General features: G+C 47.0%; 3 protein-coding genes across 3 annotated transcripts; 2 read left to right on the forward strand and 1 right to left on the reverse strand.

The window, feature by feature from the left end:
• Positions 1 to 4,421: 4,421 nt before the first annotated feature.
• Positions 4,422 to 15,322, forward strand: MYCFIDRAFT_177067 (uncharacterized protein; the record flags this gene model as incomplete). The annotated part of the gene is made up of 19 exons (XM_007930952.1): positions 4,422 to 4,432; positions 14,072 to 14,083; positions 14,126 to 14,168; positions 14,198 to 14,206; positions 14,245 to 14,309; positions 14,341 to 14,364; positions 14,405 to 14,444; positions 14,475 to 14,531; positions 14,559 to 14,587; positions 14,628 to 14,748; positions 14,783 to 14,804; positions 14,837 to 14,844; positions 14,883 to 14,904; positions 14,933 to 14,947; positions 14,980 to 15,044; positions 15,080 to 15,100; positions 15,129 to 15,210; positions 15,237 to 15,261; positions 15,307 to 15,322. 19 exons carry the CDS (start codon positions 4,422 to 4,424, stop codon positions 15,320 to 15,322), a joined length of 687 nt encoding a protein of 228 aa, XP_007929143.1.
• Positions 14,845 to 16,693, reverse strand: MYCFIDRAFT_204448 (uncharacterized protein). The gene is made up of 2 exons (XM_007930953.1): positions 15,318 to 16,693; positions 14,845 to 15,268 (listed from the first exon to the last, which is right to left on the reverse strand). The coding sequence occupies exon 1, from the start codon at positions 16,643 to 16,645 to the stop codon at positions 15,350 to 15,352; it is 1,296 nt and encodes a 431-aa protein (XP_007929144.1). The 5' UTR covers positions 16,646 to 16,693; the 3' UTR covers positions 14,845 to 15,268; positions 15,318 to 15,349.
• A 2,367-nt stretch (positions 16,694 to 19,060) lies between these two features.
• MYCFIDRAFT_31880 (uncharacterized protein) lies at positions 19,061 to 22,986 on the forward strand (the record flags this gene model as incomplete). The annotated part of the gene is made up of 4 exons (XM_007930609.1): positions 19,061 to 20,184; positions 20,350 to 20,498; positions 20,592 to 20,967; positions 21,015 to 22,986. The coding sequence occupies 4 exons, from the start codon at positions 19,061 to 19,063 to the stop codon at positions 22,984 to 22,986; spliced, it is 3,621 nt and encodes a 1,206-aa protein (XP_007928800.1).
• Between the last annotated feature and the right edge of the window lie 117 nt (positions 22,987 to 23,103).

The raw sequence follows: 23,103 nt of genomic DNA on the forward strand, positions 1-23,103 counted from the left end.
GTTTATGATGCTTGTAAGGAGCGGTAAGCTGCATGCTGACAATCAGGTGAGGTCGAGATAAAAGCGGATCTCTGCGCATGCCATCGCAACGAAGGAAGCAATACATTCCAAGAAGCAACGCGCGATGCTTGGCGGCTCTACGTGGAATCTTCCTTCGCGACGGCCAGAATAGGAAAGGAGCTATACCTTGGCTTCACGTGCAGCCCGTCTTACGCGCGTCTCTCTGTAGCTCGCGAGATAAAAGGGCCTAATAATTTCGCTCGGCATTTGTTGTGCTCGGCACTTTCTTGGTACCCACACCGAGGATGGAGCTCTCCGCCATCCTCTCCAGAGAGCCACTGCGTTCTCAACCAGCGTCCGTAGAGCGCTGCGAAGATAAAGCGTCTGAACACCTCGGAAGGCTACTGTTTTCTCCCCAAGTTCTAGCTAGCGAGGATCTCTGCCAATTGAACCCGCCTTTTGCCTGGTCAAGCTTAAGCGTTTTAGCCCTCCGACGTGTTCAGTCGCTGTATAACTTGAAGTGTGTATGTTCGATGGTTAATTGAGTGTCTACGGAAGAAGCGAGAAGTCGCTAAATAGGTGCAGCGCGTGTGCACGGTCCAAGCCACAGGACCCTGTGTTTCAAGTCACCCCCTCGTGCACATGCAAGGCACGTAGGTGAGTACAAAGTCGCTTAAATCAAACATAGAGGTATCAGTCAATAGCCCAGGCTTCTTGCCCTTACAATGGCCATTTAGTCAGTCAATCAGTCAGCAACCCAGGCATTATGCCCTTCATTAGTTGTTCAGTCAATCCAGTCAGCAACCCAGGCATTATGCCCTTTATTGGTTGTTCAGTCAATCAATCAGCAACCCAGGCATCTTGCCCTTAGATGGTTGTTCAGTCAGTCAGTAGCCCAGGCATCTTGCCCTTAGATGGCCATTTAGTCAGTCCGCCGCACCCCCTGCATCCAGCAGGTTTGAGTGTTGATTGCGGTTCAGTCAGTAGCCACGACACCCCCTGCTTCTTGCAGGTAGGTGCTTAAAGCAGCCGTTCAGTCAGTAGCCACGACACCCCCTGCTTCTTGCAGGTAGGTGCTTAAAGCAGCCGTTCAGTCGTTTCAGGTTCAGTCGGTTCAGAAGGCATAGGTCCTATTAGTTGATAGCTCAGGGGCCGGGTTGTTGTAGGCAGAAGGTGTAATAGCTATATTGGCCACTTGCTTGTTCAGCTTGTCTTAGTCCTTCTCATGCAGTTTCTTGAACCATTCAGGTGCTAGTTTAGGGTTCTTCTTAAAGCAGGTCGGACCATGCTTCCTGTCGCAGTAGCTGCAGTGCTTCTTGGCGTCTGTCTTGTCTGTGCTCTTGCTTCTAGCCATATTAGCAGTTTGGAATACACCAGCTGCTATCAGTTGGCGACGATTATCGTCACGCAGGTTGGTGTAGGCCTTGTTAAAAGTCATATCCTTTAGGTTGACTGTCCAGTAGTTGGCAAGTGACTCGTAATAGGGGCTAGTTGTTATTAGCAGAATAAGCAGGTCGCGCTTGTCGGCAGTCAGTTCAGTATTGAACGACTCAATGCGGTCACTAAGTGTCCGAATCTAAGCAATATGAGCCTCAATATCCTTGCCGTCGTATCGCAGCTTAAACAGTTCCCTCCACAATGAGAAGTATTCAGTTTCCGTATCTGGTTAGCACATAGCCTTAATCTTGGTCATCAGCTTGTAGCCGTCGTCAAAGTCGCTATCAGATGCGGACAGGCGGCTCTTAATCGAGTCGCTCAGAGTGAGGGTAATTAGATCAGCAGCATCCGCTACCTTGTCGTTATAGTCGGGCAGAGTCGCTACCTCCTTCTCAGGCTCTTCTTGTAGACATCACCTACCTTCTATCTGTCGTAACCACCTTCCACCTTCTACCTTCTACCTTCTACCTTCTACCTTCCATCCTATTCTTAGCGTCGATCGGATCTCGGTTCTTCTCGATATAGTATAGTGCTAGTAGAGATGTCTTCGTAAAGAGCCTAAGGACAAATGTCGCAATCTGGCTATTCTATCCTTATAGTATATAGGATATATTGAATAGTATAACAACTATACATTTTCACTAAAAGTAATGTTAGAATCGCACCTAGGTATAATATAGATAAAGATGTTTGCTTATACAATAAATTGTATATTTCTAAAGATATAGAAATAAAAATTACAAAACGTTATTCTATAATAAACGCTATGCGAACAGTATCCGAATAGCCTTTGTCGCGGCACCAACTAACGCTATTTATATTAAACGAAATATACGCGCTCCCTTAGAATTAGCCGCTCTCTAACCTCTAAGTGTTTGCTATACGCGAAAGTGTCGCGTTACTATATACTAGGCCTATCGGGGTAGAATAGGCTGAAATACGGCTGTCTTAGTCTATGCGCTTTACATTCGCCTACTTAAATACGCGTAACTTCGCGCATACTTATCTCGTATCTCCGTTACTGTTTCCGATATCGTATACGTATATATATATATACACAGCTCTAATACTCGCCTTAATTTCCGGATATAGCGCGATAGCAGACTACTTCCGCCTTAAACAGCGCAATAGTAGAACACTCCTGCTCTATCGCCTAGTTTAGAGTATAGCTACCGAGGAAGTTCCTTAGTAGGCCTACCTCGCTACTAGTAATAGCAATGCTATCCTTCGTTAAGACCTAGAAGAGTCTATTATTACCGACCGCTTCGAGGAGTATGTTCGTTTCGAGGAATAGCGCCGCTAGCGCTAGCTTGCCTATTAGGCTAAAGGTCCGATTCTCTAGCGTATAGTCCGCGGATAGCGTACGCACCGCCGCTAGTTAATGCGTGCGGCTGCTCGTTAAGGTCTACCGCGCTAGCATCTATTAATAGACTTAACTTAGGGGGAGGTCGATAAGATCGAGGGCATTAAATACGACGATATCGTAGTTAGTAGCGATAGCGAAGAACATAAATACGGCTACCTCTACACTTATTGTTATAAACAGCACGACTAGGCTGAATCCAACCTAGGCGGGTATTAGTCTAATCTCCCGCCTCTACGCATTGCGACTCTAGAGCTAGTCTATTATATAGGCGGTAGCTTTCTTTAGACCGGTAGGAATACTAATATTAGCAAGGGCCGTCGTAAGGAACAGCAACAGAAGAAGAAGTAGCAGGCTAGCAAGAATATAGTAGGGCGTCTAGGAAATACGTACGACCTACGCCGCTAGCAGTAGTAGTAGCAGTAGCAGCAGCCGCCGCTATAATAGGGCGCATAGCACGCTATACTAATCCTGCTATCTCGTAAAGTATACACCCGCTAGCAGCCAAATTGGTCTACTAAGAAGCTAGCTCTTCTAGAAGATTTATAGTAGAAGACCGCCTTCTTCTAGGCCGCGACTAACTATATACTAGATAAGCCATTTACATTAAAAGAGATTCAAATGTTGGTATAGGATGCTAGTCTTAAGCGAGAGGCGATTCCTATCTAGCGGGACATTATTAAGAATAGCCTATAGTAGGTACTTAATGCCTTCTATCCTAGTAAGGGATATAAGCTATCGGATCTCTAATAGGAGGTGCTATATAACCTAGTATTCGTAGGGACGGATATTGTAATGATCGAGAAGACCGGTAGTAGCAAGAGCTTAGTCTACTAGGCATATACTATACTAACTAGTCGCATCAACATCTAGATTATTCTATTAAACCGCCTTAGTAAAGAACAGAAGGCCGATATCGATTAGACTATACGTAATCTCGTATAGAAGAATATAGTTACTAGAGATAGCGGCGTCGAGTTAGTGCGTTATTATATAATCTCTGCAGAGACTAAGCGCAAGGATCCGAAGATGTACGATAATATCGTTGCTAGCAAATACTACTATATCTTCTATAGCCTAGAACAAGCGTCTACTCTAGAATTGCGAGAGGTATTTAAGAAGATTAGTGATCGCATCGGCCTAGTTACTATTAATAAGCTGTATTTAGTATATAAGTAGAAGGATTTCCGCGAGGAGTTTGCTTAAATCTATACGCTTCGCAGCCTGTTTCGTACTAATACCCTTTAGCTAGGTGCCTCTGCGACTATTTTATAGGAAACCTTAGAGTTTATATTAAAGAATAGCGGTTTCCGTAATAATAGCCGCGAGGCATTTAAGACTAAGGTTATCTATACGAGCATTAACCGCATTAATACTACGTACATCTTCAAGACTATCCCGTAAAAGAACTGTAGCGATTTCGACTTGCTATATCTATTGCTAAAGAAGGCCGTTACCGATAGACAGGCTACACCTGCGAATATCGACAAGGCGATTGTATTTATTAATAGCCGTAGCAAGGTCGATAAGCTAACTTATATTCTGCGCTAGTAGCTTGTTTAGATAATAGCAGACTAAGAAGATCCGACTAAGAAGTATGCCTAGAACAATACTAGCTATAATGTGTACAAAGTGGTCGCTTTTTATACTACGTACGTCGCTAATCACGATAAGGAGGTCCGATATAATAAGTTTAAGAAGCCTAGTACTCGGTCGTCGACGCGTATAATAGTTAGCACTCTAGCAATTGCTATAGGCACTAACATTAGCGATATTAAGTTTGTTATTATATAGTAGCTACCTATTACTAAGGATATTAATAATGCTATATAGCGAGCTAGTCGTGCTAGTCGCAAGCTCGGCGTAGGACAGCGATTATATACTATCTTCTTCTTCCCTTAGTATATCGATAATACGGCAAAGCGAGTTCTAGATAGTGTTAACTATACCTCTGTTATCAATCGAGACGGTAGACCGGCCAATGCCGACTAGTATAAGCAGCTCGCGCAGGGCGCTATCGCATACTAGCTATATCGACTAAGCGGCTTACGTAACATAGAGATCCCTAGTAAAGATAATAGAGGCGACTAGGACGAGGATAATAAGGACACTACTATCGTAGTACCGAGAGGTACGGCCGCTCGAGAAGCTTAAGAAATAGTAGTAGCTAATGCTACTAATGCCGCTTCTACTCGCAAGAACTAGTCTAAGAGTAACATAGAAAAGCGCAATAAGATCCCCGACATCTTCCGCCTACTATTTAATAGCTAGTATATAGCAACGCCTCGTTGCCTACGCGCTATACTAAATAAGCGATACTAGGAACACCTCCGTATATAGGATCCTAAAGAGAGCCTAGATCCGAAGGATTGTTGCAATATAGTCTGCAATCGCGATCTTAACTCGGTATTCCAATAGGATATAGAAGCGCTATATCTACTAAAAGCCCTAGTCGCACTATAGAAGGGTTCTAAGTAGTCCTTCTTGCTACTATACCTGCAGAAGTTCTTCGATCGCAAGGCTAATAAAGCTAGCGGCCGGTTTAATATATACTTCTTCAACCTCCTATCTAATACACTTATCGATAACCGGTATATTTAGGAGCTCTATAATATAATGCGGCATCTAGTACTTAGCGATGCGGAAGAGGCGTCTACTAGAATAAGTAGATAGGAAGTGCTAGATAGTACGCCTAGGTTTGATACCTAGTATTAGGCTAGCGGCGAAAACCTCCGTAGCAAGCTAGGCCTTAGTAAGCTCCTTGCATATATTAACCGTAACTTTCGTAAGGCTTTCGAGGAGTAGGAGAAGTATTATAAAGAGCGGAAGCGCAAGTAGGCCGAGCGCAAGTAAGTAGCGGAGGCAGAGACGGATAATAGTACTACTAACGATTAATCCGCTGCTTAGCTAGCACTACCAATAGTATAAGAACGCCTCCGCCAATTACGCTAGGACTCTAACAAGTCTCGCGATGCTAATATATCGCTAGTAAAGAAGGCCGTTATAGGCAATCGGAAAGCTAAGAAGTCGCAGTCGTAACTAGCTACTAAGAAGGCGACAGGCAAGCGTATAGGAGATCCTATTTAGGGCAGTACTGCTTCCTTATCTGCTCGCACTCCAACCTAGCAGACCCTACGCCGTTAGCGGAACGATAAAGACGGTAAATATAGTACTCTAATATCGGTCGCTAAGTCTATACTTCGTAATACTACAAGCACCCGCCTACGCCGCAGCCGCTCGCTAACTATTAAAGCACGAGAGAATCTTGCCTTAGCTAGTAAGGACATTCCACCTAAGAATCTGCTCGAAGAGAGTCTAACTCGGGCTCGTAGGCAGCGATAGGGCTAGACTATGCTATACTTAATAAACTAGGCGGAGGCTAATAAACTAGGCGGAGGCTAATAAACTAGGCGGAGGCTAATAAACTAGGCGGAGGCTAATAAACTAGGCAGGGCAAAAGGCGAGAACTGAATGCAGCGTAAGACTATCCTGCTGCTATCGTAGTAGTAGAGTAGATGTACTAAGAGAAGACACATTAGGTTGCACGTTCCTTGCCCTTTCGTAAGGAGCCCTATTGCTACTGTTACTACTGCTGCAAGATCGTATACTATAGAGTATCTATCGCCCTCTATACTATAGTATTGAATCCTTTAATAGCATCCTAGACTGCCCTTTGATCTCGACTAGTTAGTTGATCTCGACTAGTTAACTAATCTTTATTAGCCTCTTGCTCTCCTTCTCGTTCCTTAACCTTAATATAAACATTCGTTGCTACCTTTACCTTTCCCCTTGCCTTTCCCCTTGCCTTTCCCCTTACCCTTACCTTTGCCTCTATATCTATCTTCGTATACTTCTATACAAGTCGATGAATATACTGTACTATAGCATGCTAGCTCCTAGGCGGCTATCTAGGCTCTCTAGTAGCATTATATATCTCTGCAATCTCCTACTATATTATACTAGTGCTACGCTTCGCACTTAGAACAACCGCAGCCCTTATCTCTTCGCTAAGGTAGTCGTCTAAGTCTAAGGATAAAGAGTCGTCTCGTAATAAGGATGCTATGTCGCTATCGCCTTATAATATCGCAGAGACAGAGATATTGCTAGCTCGAGAATGATAATAAGGAAGAGGTCGCGATCCGTAAAAGGAAGAAGTCGCGATACCTATTCCCGCTAATCGGGCGCTTTACCGTACTAAAACCGGAGTCTTAGCGGGATCCGAATCCTAGTTCCTTCTAACTTAAGACTGCGAGCTTTTACAACACGATACTACTAATAATAACACGACGCGCTAGCCCGCTAGCCAGCTAGTACGAGATACGTCGATTAAGCGCGTTTCTAGCAAAGCGCGCTAGCAAAAGTGTCTAACACGATAACGACGGTCGCCTTAGGCATACCGATGTCCTATCTCGAGAAGTCCTCGCTTACTATACCTTCTAACATCAATACGACGCGCTAGCTAGCTAGCTAGTACGAGATACGTCGATTAAGCGCGTTTCTAGCAAAGCGCGCTATAAAGAAGTCGACGGTTGTTTAGGTTATATCGAAGCGAAGAGGCTAGAGTTAGCTATAAAGAAGTCGACAACTAACTAGAATACTATACTTATTGTACTATATACTCTAGTTAGTAGGTACTACAATATATACGGTAGAATAGAAGCGTAGGGCGATAACATACAACGAGCGCTATAAATAGCATCTCTTCGAGAACCGCCGAAGCGACCTCTTACGTCCTCGCCCTCCTTTAAACCTCTCCCTAAAACCAGAGGCCTTAGTTGCTATATAAGGCAGAGAAATGAATAATAGCGTTTATAGGGATCTAATATAACTAGCGGTTTAAGGGCCTGCTAGGAGCACACTATAAGAAGTATACTAGAAGCATACATTACCTATAAGCTTACTCTCTCGCTAGCTATTAACGCATTCCATTACTAACTATAGCACCGAAGTAAGTGGAATAGGCATTATTAAGCGTATAATACTAGCGAACTTAAAGAGTTAGAAACTAGGTACCGACTAAAGCTACCTAGAGAACAATAGTCGAACCGCGCCTAAAGTTATTAAAAAGACAGTGTTAAAAAGATATGCCCCTAGAAGCCTAATACGTGCTGCGTACTACTTCGAGCAGTCTTAATGCGCTCGGTCTCGCGGATAGGGATGCGTACTATAGGTATATAACAGTCTTAATGCGCTCGGAGGGAAGGGGGGGTGCGCACTATAGTTATCTAGTAGAGTCGATGCGCTTACTACAGTCGTATAGCAGTGCCCTTATAAAGACGTCTTACTTAAGGACGCCTGTTCGTACCGCGGAACTACAGCATTAACAGCTCGCTGCCTAGAGGCTATATCCGATATCGTACGCTCCTAATCGCCGAATTTACAAAGGCTACGTTATACTAAGCTTAACTAGATATACGTATAGTATCCCGAGAAGAGCCTAATACAGAAAGCCTATTATAGCAATAGACAAGAAGACTATCTAATGCGGAATCACCTAATAGCAATGCTACTATAGAACAGCTATACTAAGACTGCGATTGATTCCTAAACCCACTCGCTAGGAGAGTTACCTTTCGGTAAAGCCTATCGGAGACTAAGAAGGACTAAACAAACAACACCTGTTAAGGGACCTCGACCAATTCTAAGCGGTTCTATCGGTAGCAAGTCGCAGAACTAGCAAGGAATAGTATTAATCGTAGTAGAGAGCTACTTCTACTTACGACAAAGAGGTATCGACACTATTAATATCGACGCCGAAGCGAATACGCAGACAGCTAGTATATTAACAGGGGTAGAGGTGTTTACTGTCGCTAGTTACGCGTAAGGCGGATACCGGCATACAGTATAGTTAATATAAAGAAGAAGAAGAAGAAGTTAAAGTTGGAAAGCGAAGGTCTATCTACGTAGGTAAGGTTAAGCTACGTAGTCGACAATAGGCAGTAATAACGGCTATATATTACCTTACTAACTAACCCGCTCCTTTACGGCAAGAGCGACATTATTTACTAGACGCTAGTATGTAATAGATTGTGCCTAAGGCCGCTCTGTCGTCCTAAGTAGCGCAATAGGCCCTAGGTCGAGTATAGTGTATAGTAGTAGGAACAAGCTGCGATAGCTATAAGATAGCAAACTCTAATTGGTACTATCTCTTTAGATGCACCTTATCCTGCTATAGGTTATCTAGCGGCCTAGCCGAAGCCGCGATCTCATCTAGGAACCTATATAAGAACTATCTTTCTACGACCTTCCTTCCTAGAGCTATTACTAACCTACTAGAGCTATCTTTCTACGACCTTCCTAGAGCTAGCTAGCTAGAAGGACGCCTATCTAGTTAACTTTATCGAGAAGCTACTTGCTGTCTAGGGCTAGCTAGCACGAGATACGTCGATTAAGCGCGTTTCTAGCAATTAGCGCTAGCAAAAGTAATCAATACGATAACGACGGAGACTAGAAGTAAGAAATATTATCTCAATCTACTAATCTATGCTCGCTGTCTATTGTTCTAACGTCGTCCTTCTAGTATAGTATTCGATGCGAATTTTCTAATTGTATCCTCTATAAACCCTATTCTATTGCTAACGCCGTAGCAAGAGCTTCGTCTTTATCTAAGTCTAGATCCTAGAAGTCGGTATAATCGAAATAGCTAGCAGTAGCGGCGGTCTCTTAGATAGCGCTATAGATGATTGTTAGGTCGTTCTCGTTATCGCTAGGTACTGCATCGCGAACTAGGTTACGCGCGGCGTTATTAGACTAAAGGATATCTGAATTCGCGAGTGCTGCGTTGTATAGTATAGCGCTAGCTATAGTAAAGAAGCCGAGATTGCTACTGTTAATATTACCGTTATTGCTACTACTACTACTACTACTATTGCTATTGCTATCTCCGCCTAAGGCCTAGACATATCCTACTAGAGGTAGAGCATCGCCTAGCTAAGCAAAGCTATTAGCATCTATATATAGCTCGTCTACCCGGTTAATAGCGCTAGCACTAAGTGGCCCGTAATCTCTACTATGCCTACGAGCATCTGCGCTATCGATACCATCTATACTATTACTAGCTGCCTCGCTTATACTAAGTGTTACGTATAGCGAGCGCGCACGGTGTGCTTCGTTTAGAGCCTTAATTGCTAGTACTAGTTTCTGGATCCCTATCTGCTAGATATTATCTAAGAGGGTACGGTTGTCCTTATCGATATTATTACTAACCGGCTGTCGCTCCGCAAGCCTATCTCGGAATAGCTTGTCTACTATGCTCATTACATTAGTTACGGCGTTCTTGTTAGTGTAGTAATTAGTGCCTTCTACGCTAATCGCGGACGTAAACATCTTCTTTAGGGCACGAGTAGCACGTCGGTTTCTAGCCTTCTTGCGAGCGATAGCGGCTATATTATAGGTCGAGTTACTAAAGTGGTTCAGGTCTAGCGTAAGGTCGTTATTAATAAGCTCAATTTCCTCATCTATAGCGATGCCCTTGCCTCTCTTGCTAGATGGATTAACGACAGATATAGCTATTAACGAGTACCCTAATATATAATCCTGTTGCAGCAACTATCGGAATTCTAGCATATACTTAGCGTAATTAGTCTAGTTGGTACTAAGGAATAGAACGATTAGGTAGTCGACTATCTGCTTAAGATAACCGACGTCTATCTTCCGAATAGCGGTACGTATAGTTATTAGTTCCTCGATCTGTATTAGCAAGCGGCACATCGTAGTATAGTCGGCATCTTATATAAGCACCTTATCCTTATTAGCATACTTGTTCTACTATGCCTCCTTAGTAAACGCCTTCTTCTAGATGTTCTTAACTAACCGAAAATACTAATCTGGATCTAGATTCGAAATAGTAGTCTTCAACACCTCGATGCGGCTCTTTAATTTATTAGTATAGTCTAGCAAACCCTCTAAGTCTAGCTCGTACTAGAATAAGGCAATAATGCGGCTGCGGAATATGCGATATAGTAGGTTCAAGATAAGGAAGTACTTCGGGTTATCTTTACTAATGCCTTTTATTGTACAGAATAAAGCATCGTCGACTAGATAATAAGTAAGCCGCGCTTCTTCGGAGTTCTTGTCGAAATGGGTCTTAACAATGCCGAATGCCTTATTTATATAGATATATAACTAACTAGGTACAATAACGCCCTAGTCGTATCGATCGTACAGACGCTCTAACTTAACACCCTCTGATTAACAACTGTTAAAGCGAGCGTATATTATCTAGTCTCTAACGATTAGATATAGACGACTCTTCCTATCTCGAATAGGATCTAGATTGCCGAAGTCCTTATCCTTATTAAGCTGTATATTATTAAGGAAGATGTCCTTTAGCACCTCCTTAGATCCGGCAATTAATACCTCGTCATTTATCGACAGCTTTATTAGTACTAGATCGTTAGCATCTTCCGGATCTATTATATCTATCTCTAGCTATACAAAGCGCTTAATGTTAGTGCCTTGCTAGACGTACTAAGTACTAAGCCTAATAGCTGCATTAACATTATGCATTACGATAGAACGGTATCGTTCGTCGAAGTCGTAGTTCTCGAATACCGCCTTTAGCTCCGGTCCGAATACAACACCTAATACCTAGTCTATATAATATAGCGAGAGGTATTTACGAGTCCTATCCTTCGCATTATCGGCAAGGTTGTCTAGTATATACTTATAGCTAAGCTGTAGGTCTAGATTTAGTATATCCTTAGTTAGACCTTCTTCTAGGATGCGCTTATTAATGCCAATGTATAATGTAGTTATATTTAGCATCTCCGTGCGATCGCCTTGTTTCTAGATACCCTTGCGATTCTTCTACTTTACGAGATTGTTGTACACCGAGAAACTCCGCTTATTACGAGCTATTACAATAACGCGCTAGTCCTAAACCGCCTTAGTCTTCCGCATTAGCACCTAGATCGTGCGAGCGGCGCTAGACAAGCCTATATTGTTAATAATACTAATAATATAGTATAGTATACCGCTAGTGACCAAATATAGGCCGAATTGCTTGCTAAATACGGACGCCTTCTTTAGCGAGATCGAACGAACAGCTATCTATATTATTACCGCGATACGCTTGCGGAGGCGATCCTACTTATATAGAAGCTATATATCTTCCTTATCGATCGAGACCTTCTTATTTAGAAGTAGCTTACGTAGAAGGTTAACCTAGGTTAGCGCTACCTCTTCGATAATACTATATATCTCCCGCAAGTCAACCTCCTATATCGAATCCTCTAGCTTATACTAGTTAAAGAATCGCTTACTAATAAGCTTCTTTAGCTCATTACGAATAACCCGAGCTAAGACGATATGCTTATATTTTAGTGCGGCTATAGACTAGCGAATATAGTTGCGATAGGTCTTGTTTAGCTTCTTGCTATACCTATTGAATATTATTATCTACTACTTTAGCGGCAACCTAGCGCGCTTTATCTCTCCGAAGATATTAGTATACTTCTGCTCGCGGGTACGACGATAGCTACGGATACGCTAAGTGCCTCGAGTCGTCCGATTACCGCGATCTCCGCCTTGCTAAAGACCTACGGCGGCGGCGGCGGCTAGTCTCGCCTGCTATCGAGTCTAGCGGCGTAGAGCTGCTATACCGCTAGTATCTTCCGCTCGTTTATTATCCGCCTACTTATTACTATTATCGCTATCCTCGTTATCGTTATCGCTAAATGGATTGATAGCCTTATCTTCCTTAATAGGAGCCTCTTCCGCCTCTTCTAATGCGATATTATCATCGCTTATCTTATCCTACTTATACGCCTCTAGCTCGTATATATCCTTATTAGCGACCGCTTATAATAATGCCTCTCGACGCGCTTCGTCTTTATTGCGCTTATTACGCTCGTTCTGCTAAAGGGCAAGGTCCGCATTAAGCGTAGCCTATATCTCCGCCTACTAATCGGAGTCTAAGTTTATTTCAGACAGCGGCTCGGATAAGAGGTTAGGGTCGAGGTATAGCGGCGCTAGACCGGATAGCGCGTTAGGTAGGTTAGAGTCAGAGTTAGATATATTAGCGGCAATAATAGTACTAGACGCGAGTGTTAGCGGCAGTGCGAGTACTAGATGCGAGTATTAGATACGAGTGTTAGATGCGAGCGCTAGCGGCAGTACGAGTGCTAAATACAGGCAGAAGAACGGGCGTCCGTACTACTGTTATACCTGTAGCTTAAAGCGGCAAGGCTTTGTTAGTTGGACCCACTTAACTAAGGAAGTATAAAGCGCTTGGTTTACGACTCACGATTTATATATAAAGATAGCACGATTAGTCGCAACGCCGATAAGACTTCGTCAATATGTAGTAGTAGTAGTAGTAGCAGTAGTAGTAGTAGCAGCAGCACCTCTATAAATACGAGATCGATTAATGCGGCATATACGATATTAATTAGCGCGATAAACGACAACCTATAGGAAGCCGTATACGAGAATCTTCTACTACTTAGCGTAGAACGGAGCGCAATCAGCGATAAGCATAATCCACGATAGCCTATAGTGCTAGCCTATAGTGCTAGCCTATAATGCTAGTCTATAATGCTGGCCTATAGTACTAGCTTTTGTCGATAGATTTAAGCTAGCTAAATAGCCTCCGCTACTTAGACACAATATAACAATACTACGCTCTACGTATATATCGCTCGTATTAAGGTAATCTAGAAATAGCCGCTCTATAACCTCCGCATTGTCGCTTATCGATATTCGAAGGTCTCAATTCTAGCAAACAAGTTAGCTTCGCTCGAGGGCTAGCATTTAGTAGGTAGGCATTAGGGACATACGTAGTCTATATAAACAGTATTTAGAAATGGTCGCTCTACAATCTCCTAGTCTTAGATATATATATTTCGTATATTAGATGTTAGGTAGTTAGACACTGCACTAACCCGTCGCATACCTATAGCTACCTATATTAAATATTACTTATTTTCTTAACAACTACGCGTTGCATTTGAATACTATATATATAGAATAACTTAGAATTAACGGGACAATAAGATGCGAGTGCTAAATTACGAGATTTCACGCTGGTTAATAACCTAGTATTTTTATAAGGACTGCCTCTGTAGCTTTGCGACATTTGTCCTTAGACCCTTGCTAGCGCAAGGAGGTTAGTATAGTGGTGTAGGTCCGGTCGCGTAGTAGTCCGATATAGATTAGTAGTAGTAGTAGTAGTGGTAGAAGGAGCATAGTAGTAGAAGGCAGGCAGAAGACCCATACCTACTACACTTCCTTACGCTCAGTCAGCAAGGGTCTGAACCGGAGATAGCAGAGTCGTATCTTTGAGTGCAGTAACTCGGTCGGTCGTAGTGTATTTCAGCAGCTTAGCGCGCCTCAGAAGCGCTTTGATGTCGACGCTCCAGAGGGGATAGTTGCTTAGTGTCAGTTTCCGAATGCCAGTGGCCGGAAGTGTAGTCGAGTCGGTGGCAGCCATCTTGGCTGTTTAGGTTGGTTGGTCGGTCGGTCGCACCCCCTGCTTTGCGCAGGAGGGTGTTCAGTCAGTTGGTCTGCGGTAGCAGTCGAGGGCTCATAACCACTTGAAGTGTGTATGTTCGATGGTTAATTGAGTGTCTACGGAAGAAGCGAGAAGTCGCTAAATAGGTGCAGCGCGTGTGCACGGTCCAAGCCACAGGACCCTGTGTTTCAAGTGTATACGTATATATCGACTTGCTGACAGACTTGCATCTCTCGTAGTGTGACTGATACGACCAAGCACTCCGCAAGTGTACAATTCGTGGAAATGAAACAACAGCATTCAAAGCCCTCGTCGCGGCCGAGCTCTTCGATAGCGTAAGGAAGCCTTACGAAGAAGCATTCAGACATGTGCCAGGTCAGCAGCGAAGTCTGAAATAGTACATTTACTCTCCACGACCCTCGCTTACCCATTCCGTGGCTCATTGGCAAAACTTTACTCTCTTTTCTCACCACGTGGAATTTTCATCTTTGGGACAGTGGTTACAGAATGTGAAATGGTGCAATCAAAAGACGGGAAGGGATGTAGTGGTGAGTGGATTGAGTGTTTAGGAAGGAGGGTTGAAGGTCAGATTGTGGATGATTGGACTTCATTTTTTGACACTATGCTGAGGGGACGCTAGGAATCCCTTTCTGTGCATTACAGCACGAGGGATTCCCCAGTGATCACCTATCTGAGTACTAGTCTCGCGGTTGCGAGCACGGTGAAGTGCTTCGCGAGATAGCTCTTCCATCATTTGATTCATTTCCCATCCGCGGCCGTTCAAGACATTATGTTGCCGCATTCGGGCAAAGTGCCGCTATCGTTAGATCGTGAGGACAGAAACCGCCGTCCTGTATAACCATGCCGAGCTGAAAGCATCACAGCTCATTCTCTCGTCGTATCTTGAGAGACCGAAAACTCCGTTGGGGTATCTTTGATTCAGCCGATGACCGGCCGGGTAACAGATGTTGCTACGCAGCCCAGGTCGCCGTCAATCCATTCGTGCCAAGTGACTCCTGTCGTATGTTAGTAAAGGATGTCATATATGACAGAGCCAACACATACCGTAATTCAAACCAAGACTCATGCTCGCTTCGCTATGCTTTGGGCAGATCCAGGAATGGTAACAGGAATCTTGCCGTTAGCCTCGTGGTGTAGCGGCATTGGTTTTCGAGCGAGAATGGCACGTTCTCTCGCGATCGCAAGTGACCTTGCTTATATTCCACCATGTTGCGCAATATGGAGCAGAATTCATGCGCGATGGGCTCCTTTAGCTCTGGCGTACCATTGCCGAAGCTGCCATACTCTCCCCACTTCTTGTCGCGATACTTGCATTGAAACAGGCCGACGAGCAGCTTAAACCGGTCATCTATGCCTTTGCAACTGTTGAAAGCCTGTGTCTCGGCTTGTTCAGGAGTGGCTTCACTACGTACGATCAATGCATCGGCATGGCATTGTATGGTGCGTTGAATCTCTTCCAATACCATAGCGAACCCAAGAATAACACAGAATGACTGCAACCAGGTCTGCTCTTTCTTGCCAGCAGTATGCAAGGTCTGCTGGAGCCATTTCAATAACTTCTCATACATCTGGTTGCGCAAGACGCCGAAGAAGAATTTGAGCTGCCTATTGGCGAGGCGAGGCGAAGTGAATTCTTGAAGTTCGTAATCGTTTGGTTTCCTGGAATGGCGAACGTTATTGATGACAGGGCGTAGGGTGTCCTCAGTTATTGTCAAGGTGTGGCCCATTATCCATGTGATCACCATCATCCGCAAGATGTCTCGCAGGAGAGATTTAAGCTTGTCATCGCAAGTACCAATGTACAGCCGCGACATCATATGGAGGACTTGGCATTGGAACATGTCCTGGTCCACTTCGTTCTCTTCGGCGTAGAAGCTTTGGCCAAGCTCGTTCAAGTGGAACGGCTCGAGAAGGTCCTTCAGGTAGTCATCGAAGGATTTGTCATCGACACCATCAAGCTTCAGCAATCCGTACGGCGGCGAATACTTTTTCCTGGGTATGGAGCGTCCAGTGCGAGGGTCTTGGAAATACTGTAGTTGCCAAAGCAGGTTTGGTGATTTTGGCGAAAACTCTGTCAGCTTCCATCTGAGCGGAGGGCCATAGCCGCAGGACAGATAGACATCAATGCTATTCTCGCGGTGCCAATTCACTACCTCGGTCCTCACAGTATCTTCAAGCACTCCCTTAGTGTGGTCAAAGCAGAGTGACTGGGGTAAGAAGTCGGTCACAAAGTCCGGTAATTTCGATCGGTCGCATCCAAAATAGTAGTTCTGACCTCGCTGAGAGCGCATAGCACATCTAGAACATGGATCGCCGTGATCACAAGGATCTCTCTGCATAGCACATCGCCAGCATGCACCTATCTTGCGCATCTGATGGCTGCGAGCACGAGATGGCTCCGTTAAATGGATACCTCTCTTGCGGCCGCCCTTTTGCACCTTGTGCTCGTTTTGACTTGCACGCTGGGTGGCAAGGGTATATCGGATAGAAGGGTCGGCTTGACGAATCGCCGTGTACATGCCTCCTAAGGAGGTGCTATGATCGTCTAGTGATGTGCCAGACTGGCTACTATGCGGGCTATAGTCACCATCGACGGAAGTGATATTGACCTGAAGGCGTGGCTGCCGATATGCCGGTCTGAGTATTGGTACAGCTTGGGTAGGTGTCATGCTGCTACTTGCAGACGGCACCGACCTGAATGGAGCCTGTGGTGTGGGGTGAGCATGCGATAACGCGGCGCTTTGAGTGGGCGGGTTTCCCATTCTACTGGCAGTGAGAAACTGTTGAAAGGCAGCATCACTGGTGGACTGCTGCACCGGAGTAGTGAAGGAGGTATGGCCGGCGTGGAAGTGGTTGCGGAGGCCTTGGACTGGGTAGGTCGAGCTAGGGGTGAAAGCATTCGAGCTCAACTCGCCGGCTTGTTGGTACGCCGTTTGGAAGGGTGATTGAGATGGAATGGTGGCGCCTTGAGTCGGTCGAAATGGTAGGCTCGCATGGTTTGCGACGCTTGATGTGCCGAAGGAGTCCTCGAAGCTTCCACCGGTGTTTGCGAAGAGGTCGAAGTCACCGTCGTTGAAGGATGAGTATTGGGCGGCGGCATTGCCCGAATAGTCATGTATCGCGCCACTGGACGAGGAAGCGAATGATTGCAACTGTGGATTGCCCATTTGCTGCTGAGGCGCCGATGATTCTCGTGATGTGTTTGATGACGGACGTGCGGCTTGAGTGGTCGGCGGGATGTTGGGCGAAGCACGTGCTGAGTAGACGTTCATTCCGTGATTTGAGGCTCGCGTCTCAGCATTCAGCTGATCGACAAGGACATATTGGCTTGTCGAAGCGTCGCTCTCTGGTGAAGCTGAGTTGTTTGCGTCTGATTCTGGGTCATCGAGATTGGTGACGTAGGGACTGAAGGTCGAGCTAGGGGTCAGTATGGAGTGGGAGGCAGCACTCGGCGACAGCGAAATGCTGCCTTCCGATTCTGCCGGGTGACTCCCCAAGCTAGGTGACTTTGCCAGCTCAGACTGGACAGCAGAATGGTCAAGGAGTGAGGGCGAGATCCATCGCATATCGCTGTCGTCAAATTGCAAGACGGCCATGTCGTCCACCGCAAATTGCTCCAGAGGGGGGAGGGAGGGATCCGAGAGCAGGTCCTCAAAGTGCTCTGGCAGGCCAGAGTCGTAACCCAGAGGGGGAAATGGCAGTGCCCCGTAGGGAGCGAGGGACGGCGCGGCCATTTTGATGGAGCATACGGCCTCAGCCGCCGGTGAGAATGCGGGCTACGGCTTGCGCATTGGATGCCCAGGCGAGGCGAGGCGAGGCGCAGACAGGCTCTTCGCTTTCGAGCTGGATGTGATGCGCACGGTACGGCAGCAGGGCGTCAGGCCTGAGGTTGAGAAGGGTCAAGATCCTTCCGGGAGCTATTGTCTTGACCGGTCGATAGCCGTGTCCCGCGAGTCTCACCGGTGTGCAGTGTGGGTGTCTGAGGGTAGCCGTGTGGCGGTGCAGTGCGAGGTGGAGATAGAGGTTCGGGTTGAATGGAATGAGGGTATAAAAGTTGTCGTGCAAGTGAGAGGTGAGGTTTGAAGTGGAGGTGGGGTGAAATGCGATTATGCGACGATGAGGGCGGAAGGGAGAGGCGAGAGGCGAGAGGCGAGAGGCGGGGCGAGAGGCTCGCTTGGGGCGCGAATGGCGAATGGCGAACGGCGAATGGCGAGGGCGATGTGTGTCCGTGAGCGTGAGCGTGAGCGTGAGCGTGAGCGTCAGGAGCAGTGAGGCTCGGCGCGGCCAGTGCCAGCTGCATCTTACAGAGCAGTACGAAAGGTCACATGCTCCCTCGAGTACCGTATATCTCTATGCACCTACTACCTACGCGTCTCATGCACATCACGAGACCAGGCGTTCGTTTAGCAGGCAGGAGACAAGCACACTCTCCTCCACCCCGAGTCGGACCTGACAGCGACAGCGTCGAAACTCGTCTCCACTTCACTCCTTGGTCCTTGGAGCCTCCTGCTTCTTGCGTGGAACACCAGTGACGTAAGGCTGGTGTTGTGTTCCCGTCTTGCTCGTGCCTTGACCTCTCCCATTCTGCCGTCCATGCAAACACCTCCTCTGTTCCACACATTGCCACTGTCGTGAACCTCTCACCGGAGCGGCGTGACAGTGATAGCGCTGCAGCCAGCCTTCCTTTCGACCGCTATCAGAGGCGGTAAAAGGTAGACTCGCGCCTTGCATCAGGCCGGTGAAGGACGCGCTGTGACGAGGGCGCGCACCGGAGCCTTCCCGGAGCCATGTCCGGCAACGAGGATGCTGAGCGTTCGAGGCGAAACTATATCGCGCCGTACAATCGTCATAACCCTGTGCCCACCATAGCCAAGTATCGTCAAGAAAAGGAGGAAAGGCTGAACGCTGGAGAAGCCGCGCATTATTTAGAGCCATCTAGAACCGATCGTGCCAAGGAGAACTGGCGAGCATACTGGAAAGGTGAGGAGAAGACCGCTGACGAGGGCGCTCATCATCCTCACCACAAGGATGAGCAGCAAGATGCTGGCGCCAAGTCCGCTGAATACGACAACGAACAAGTCCAAGACGAGCTGGAGCATGAGGAGCATACAATAGACACCTCCGAAGCAGCACCAATCGCCCGCGACCCGAAGAGCATTCGAAAGGATATCAAGAAGGGGAGGGAAGAGAGGGCTGAGCGCACAGTCACAGATCCAGTCACGCATCTGCCTGTCAACATCTCCGACTTCACAAGCGACTCGCTTAAGGACGTTGACGAGAATGAAGTCCCCTTCGGCAAGACCGCAAGGACCGCGACCGGCCTCAGTAATAAGCGCAAATCGACGAAAGAGCTTGAATCGGAGCGGAAAGATATGCAAGAGGGATTGGAGTCCATCAACTCCCTTTTCCCACCTCCTAGCTATGATGTGCTGAGAGGCGACATCGTAAGTATAAACAAGCTCGGTATCACTGTGGGGCTGCTGGGGACCGCAGCTATATTACTGCTTGCTGTGGGAATAGAACATATCCTCGAGCCCAATCGCATTGCACGCTGGACCAGAAGCAACGAGCGATGGTGGCTGTACAAGTCTGGCGTCTGGGCCGTGCTCGCATTGCTCACCATTGCAGCTATCTGGGAGTTGGTTGCTGGAGTGCGAATGTGGATGGCGAACCGAATCAACGATGTTTGGGAGGAGCAGATCTGGGAGGCCAACCTGGAAGCCAAGGAGCGGGAAGCCAAAGCTCACCAGACCGAGTCTGTCGCCTGGCTCAACTCTCTTGTGAGCTCCGTCTGGCCTCTCATCAACCCCGATCTCTTCACTAGCGTGGCAGATATGCTGGAGGACGTTATGCAGGCGTCCTTGCCTAGGCTGGTGCAGATGGTTTCGGTAGAAGATATTGGACAAGGTAAGTGAAGCAAACTCGCCAGCCAGCCTTATCACCTTCTACACTTCACCGAGCAGTTCGGGTGCTTTGATCGTTGCTTGCAGCGTAGCCTTCCATGGCTGTCCTGTTTCTCCGGACCTCATCCATTCCAAGATATCTGCTGATCGCTGTATTTCTCCCTTCCAGGCAGTGAAAGTCTTCGCATACTCGGTATTCGGTGGCTGCCAAGCGGCGCTGCTGCTCGATCCGTCGGTGATGACGGCAAGCTCCACAAAGACGATCATTCGAATGACAGAGCAGTACCAGGGAAAGGGGAGGTCGACAACGACGCAGGGCAGAGTGAGCAGAAAGATCAGCCGAATGGCGAAAAGAAGAAAGACAACGACGATCAGGCATCTGGTGACGAGGACAAGGGCGACGGCACTGAGAAAGCCGCTGTTGCAGAAGGTATGGAGGCTGAAGAAGGCGACTTTATCAACCTCGAAGTGGCTTTTGCGTATCGTGCTCGTGCATCCAAGTCCTTCCGCGACCGCACAAAGGACATTCACATGTACCTGGCCTTCTACCTTCCCGGCAACATCAAGCTGCCGGTATGGGTAGACATGAAGGGCATCATTGGGACTTGCAGACTGCGCTTGCAGTTGACACCCGATCCGCCATTCTTCTCGCTCTGCACTTTGACATTCCTGGGACAACCAAAAGTTGACATCAGCTGCATCCCACTTTTCAAGCGCGCTCTAAATATCATGGATCTGCCATTGATCTCTAATTTCGTGCAAAGCTCAGTGGATGCGGCAATGGCTGAATAGTAAGGACCAGAAACAAGTGGTCTAACACTGTGCTGACGGATTTTAGTGTCGCTCCGAAGTCACTCACTCTCGACCTGAAGGACATGATTGCGGGTGACGACTTCAAGAAAGACACCAATGCTAGAGGCGTCCTCGTTGTAGACATCATGCACGGGTATGACTTCAAGATGGGCGATGCAGCGATTCCGCTCATTTCGGAAGGTGGCTCGGATCCACACGTTTCAGTCGGATGGGCAAAGTTTGGCAAACCTATGTTCTCAACCAGAGTGCTGATCAAGGAGATGGAGCCGTACTGGCATGAGAGATGCTATCTGCTCGTAACAGCACAAGAGCTCAATGTCGATGAGCGTCTTCGTGTCCAGCTGTGGGATTCTGATCGCTTCACCGCCGACGATGACCTAGGGAGGATTGAGGTCGATCTAAAGCAGATTATGAGATCCAGCGACACCAACGGCAAGATGTGCTACCGCACGGATGGCTTCAAGGCTCTGAAAGCCGGCGAAAGCATGCCTGGCAAGCTTGAGTGGCAGGTCGGCTATTTCTCCAAAACGCGACTACAGGAGTGCCAATTCGAGGAGCAGACGTACGACGAGTCCATTCGTTCTCAACGAGACCTGGACACGAAAGTCGAAAAGACCTGTGAGCGGAAGCTTCGAGAAGCAATGATCAAGAAAGGTCGTCACTCTCGCACCGATCAAGAGCTCAAGCAGCAGAAGGAGCAAGAAAGGAAGGTGCTTGAAGATGCCATTATCATATCTGCGCCTCCGCCCGATGACTACCCCAGTGGAATTTTCAGCATTGTTGTTCACCAAATCACTGGCCTGGAACTGGAGACTCCGGGCAAATCTCAAGTCGACAAGAAGGCTCATCATGAAGACGAAGAAGAGGAAGGAAAAGATCTACCCTCTGCTTACTGCACGGTCATCATCAACCACAAGAAGGTCTTCAAGACCAGGACGAAACCGAAGAACGCCAAGCCCTTCTATAACGCAGGCACCGAACGCTTTATTGGCGACTGGCGCAGCGCGGAAGTCCATGTCTCTGTGCGAGATGCGCGTGTCGACGAAAATGATGCCCTCCTCGGGATAGTGCACCTGCCGCTGGGAGAAGTTTTCAAGCATCGCGCTCAAGTCAACGGCTTCTACCCACTGACGGGTGGAGTCGGCTATGGCAGAGCGAGAATTTCCATGGTCTGGCGAAGTGTCCAGCTTCAAGCTCCTCCCGAAACAGTCGGATGGGAATATGGCACTGTGGAAATCTCCCCGACGATTTCAAGTTCTGACATTCAAAGCGATTTGAAAGACCTCAAGCTGAAATGGCACACCAACATTGGAACAGGGAAAATGTATCCCAACAATGATGGCACCTGGAACACCCGAAGACGAACAGGAAAGGAAGCAACGCGAAGCCTCTTCCTCCCCGTCCACAAGCGCTACGCGTCCTGCTTATCCCTTCGCTTCAAGAAGAACAATATGGTCGGCAAAGACACGACCGCCGCTTTTGCAGTTCTCTGGCTCAAAGACCTTCCCGATGACGAAGAACGCGACATCGAGCTTCCAATCTACACGGGTGACTACGACCGCGCCGTCGCCAACACTCTTAAAGAACCCGGCGAGAAAAGAGTCGGTACAATCAAAGTTAAGCTCACATTCTGGGCCGGTCTGGGTGCCGCTCATCAGCGCTGGGCGAACAAAGACCAAGATTTGAAACAAGTCATGGAAGTTCTCGATACCGCGAGAGATAATTACGAGAGTAAGAAGAATGCGGAAGAGCTTGGGATTCTTGAGGGTGATGGGAATGATACGTCGGGTTCGAGCTCGGATGAGGAAAGCGATGGTAGCAGTGACGACGAGGATGAGAAGAAGTCTGTTGATGGTGATGAGGGTAAGATGAATTTGATCGATCAGGCGAAGGAGTATAAGAAACACGCGAAGCAAAAGCATAGGCATCAGCGGGGTTTGATGCAGTATAAGGTGAGATGGAGAGATGGGGTGAATTTTTTTTTTTCAATTTACTGATTTTGACGATAGGCTCCGAGAGTTGCTGATGGCGCGAAGACAAAGGTCGGGAAGTTGGGTGACAAGGTGTCTAGTCTTTTCAGTCGACATACGAGGGAGCCGGGCATTGAGACGGAG

This window comes from Pseudocercospora fijiensis, assembly GCF_000340215.1.
Source record: "Pseudocercospora fijiensis CIRAD86 unplaced genomic scaffold MYCFIscaffold_7, whole genome shotgun sequence".
In the NCBI taxonomy this organism is placed as follows: domain Eukaryota; kingdom Fungi; phylum Ascomycota; class Dothideomycetes; order Mycosphaerellales; family Mycosphaerellaceae; genus Pseudocercospora; species Pseudocercospora fijiensis.

Excerpts from the sequence above, each read along its gene's own strand:
- MYCFIDRAFT_204448 (XM_007930953.1), bottom strand. The coding sequence starts at position 16,645 with ATGCGCAAGATAGGTGCATGCTGGCGATGTGCTATGCAGAGAGATCCT.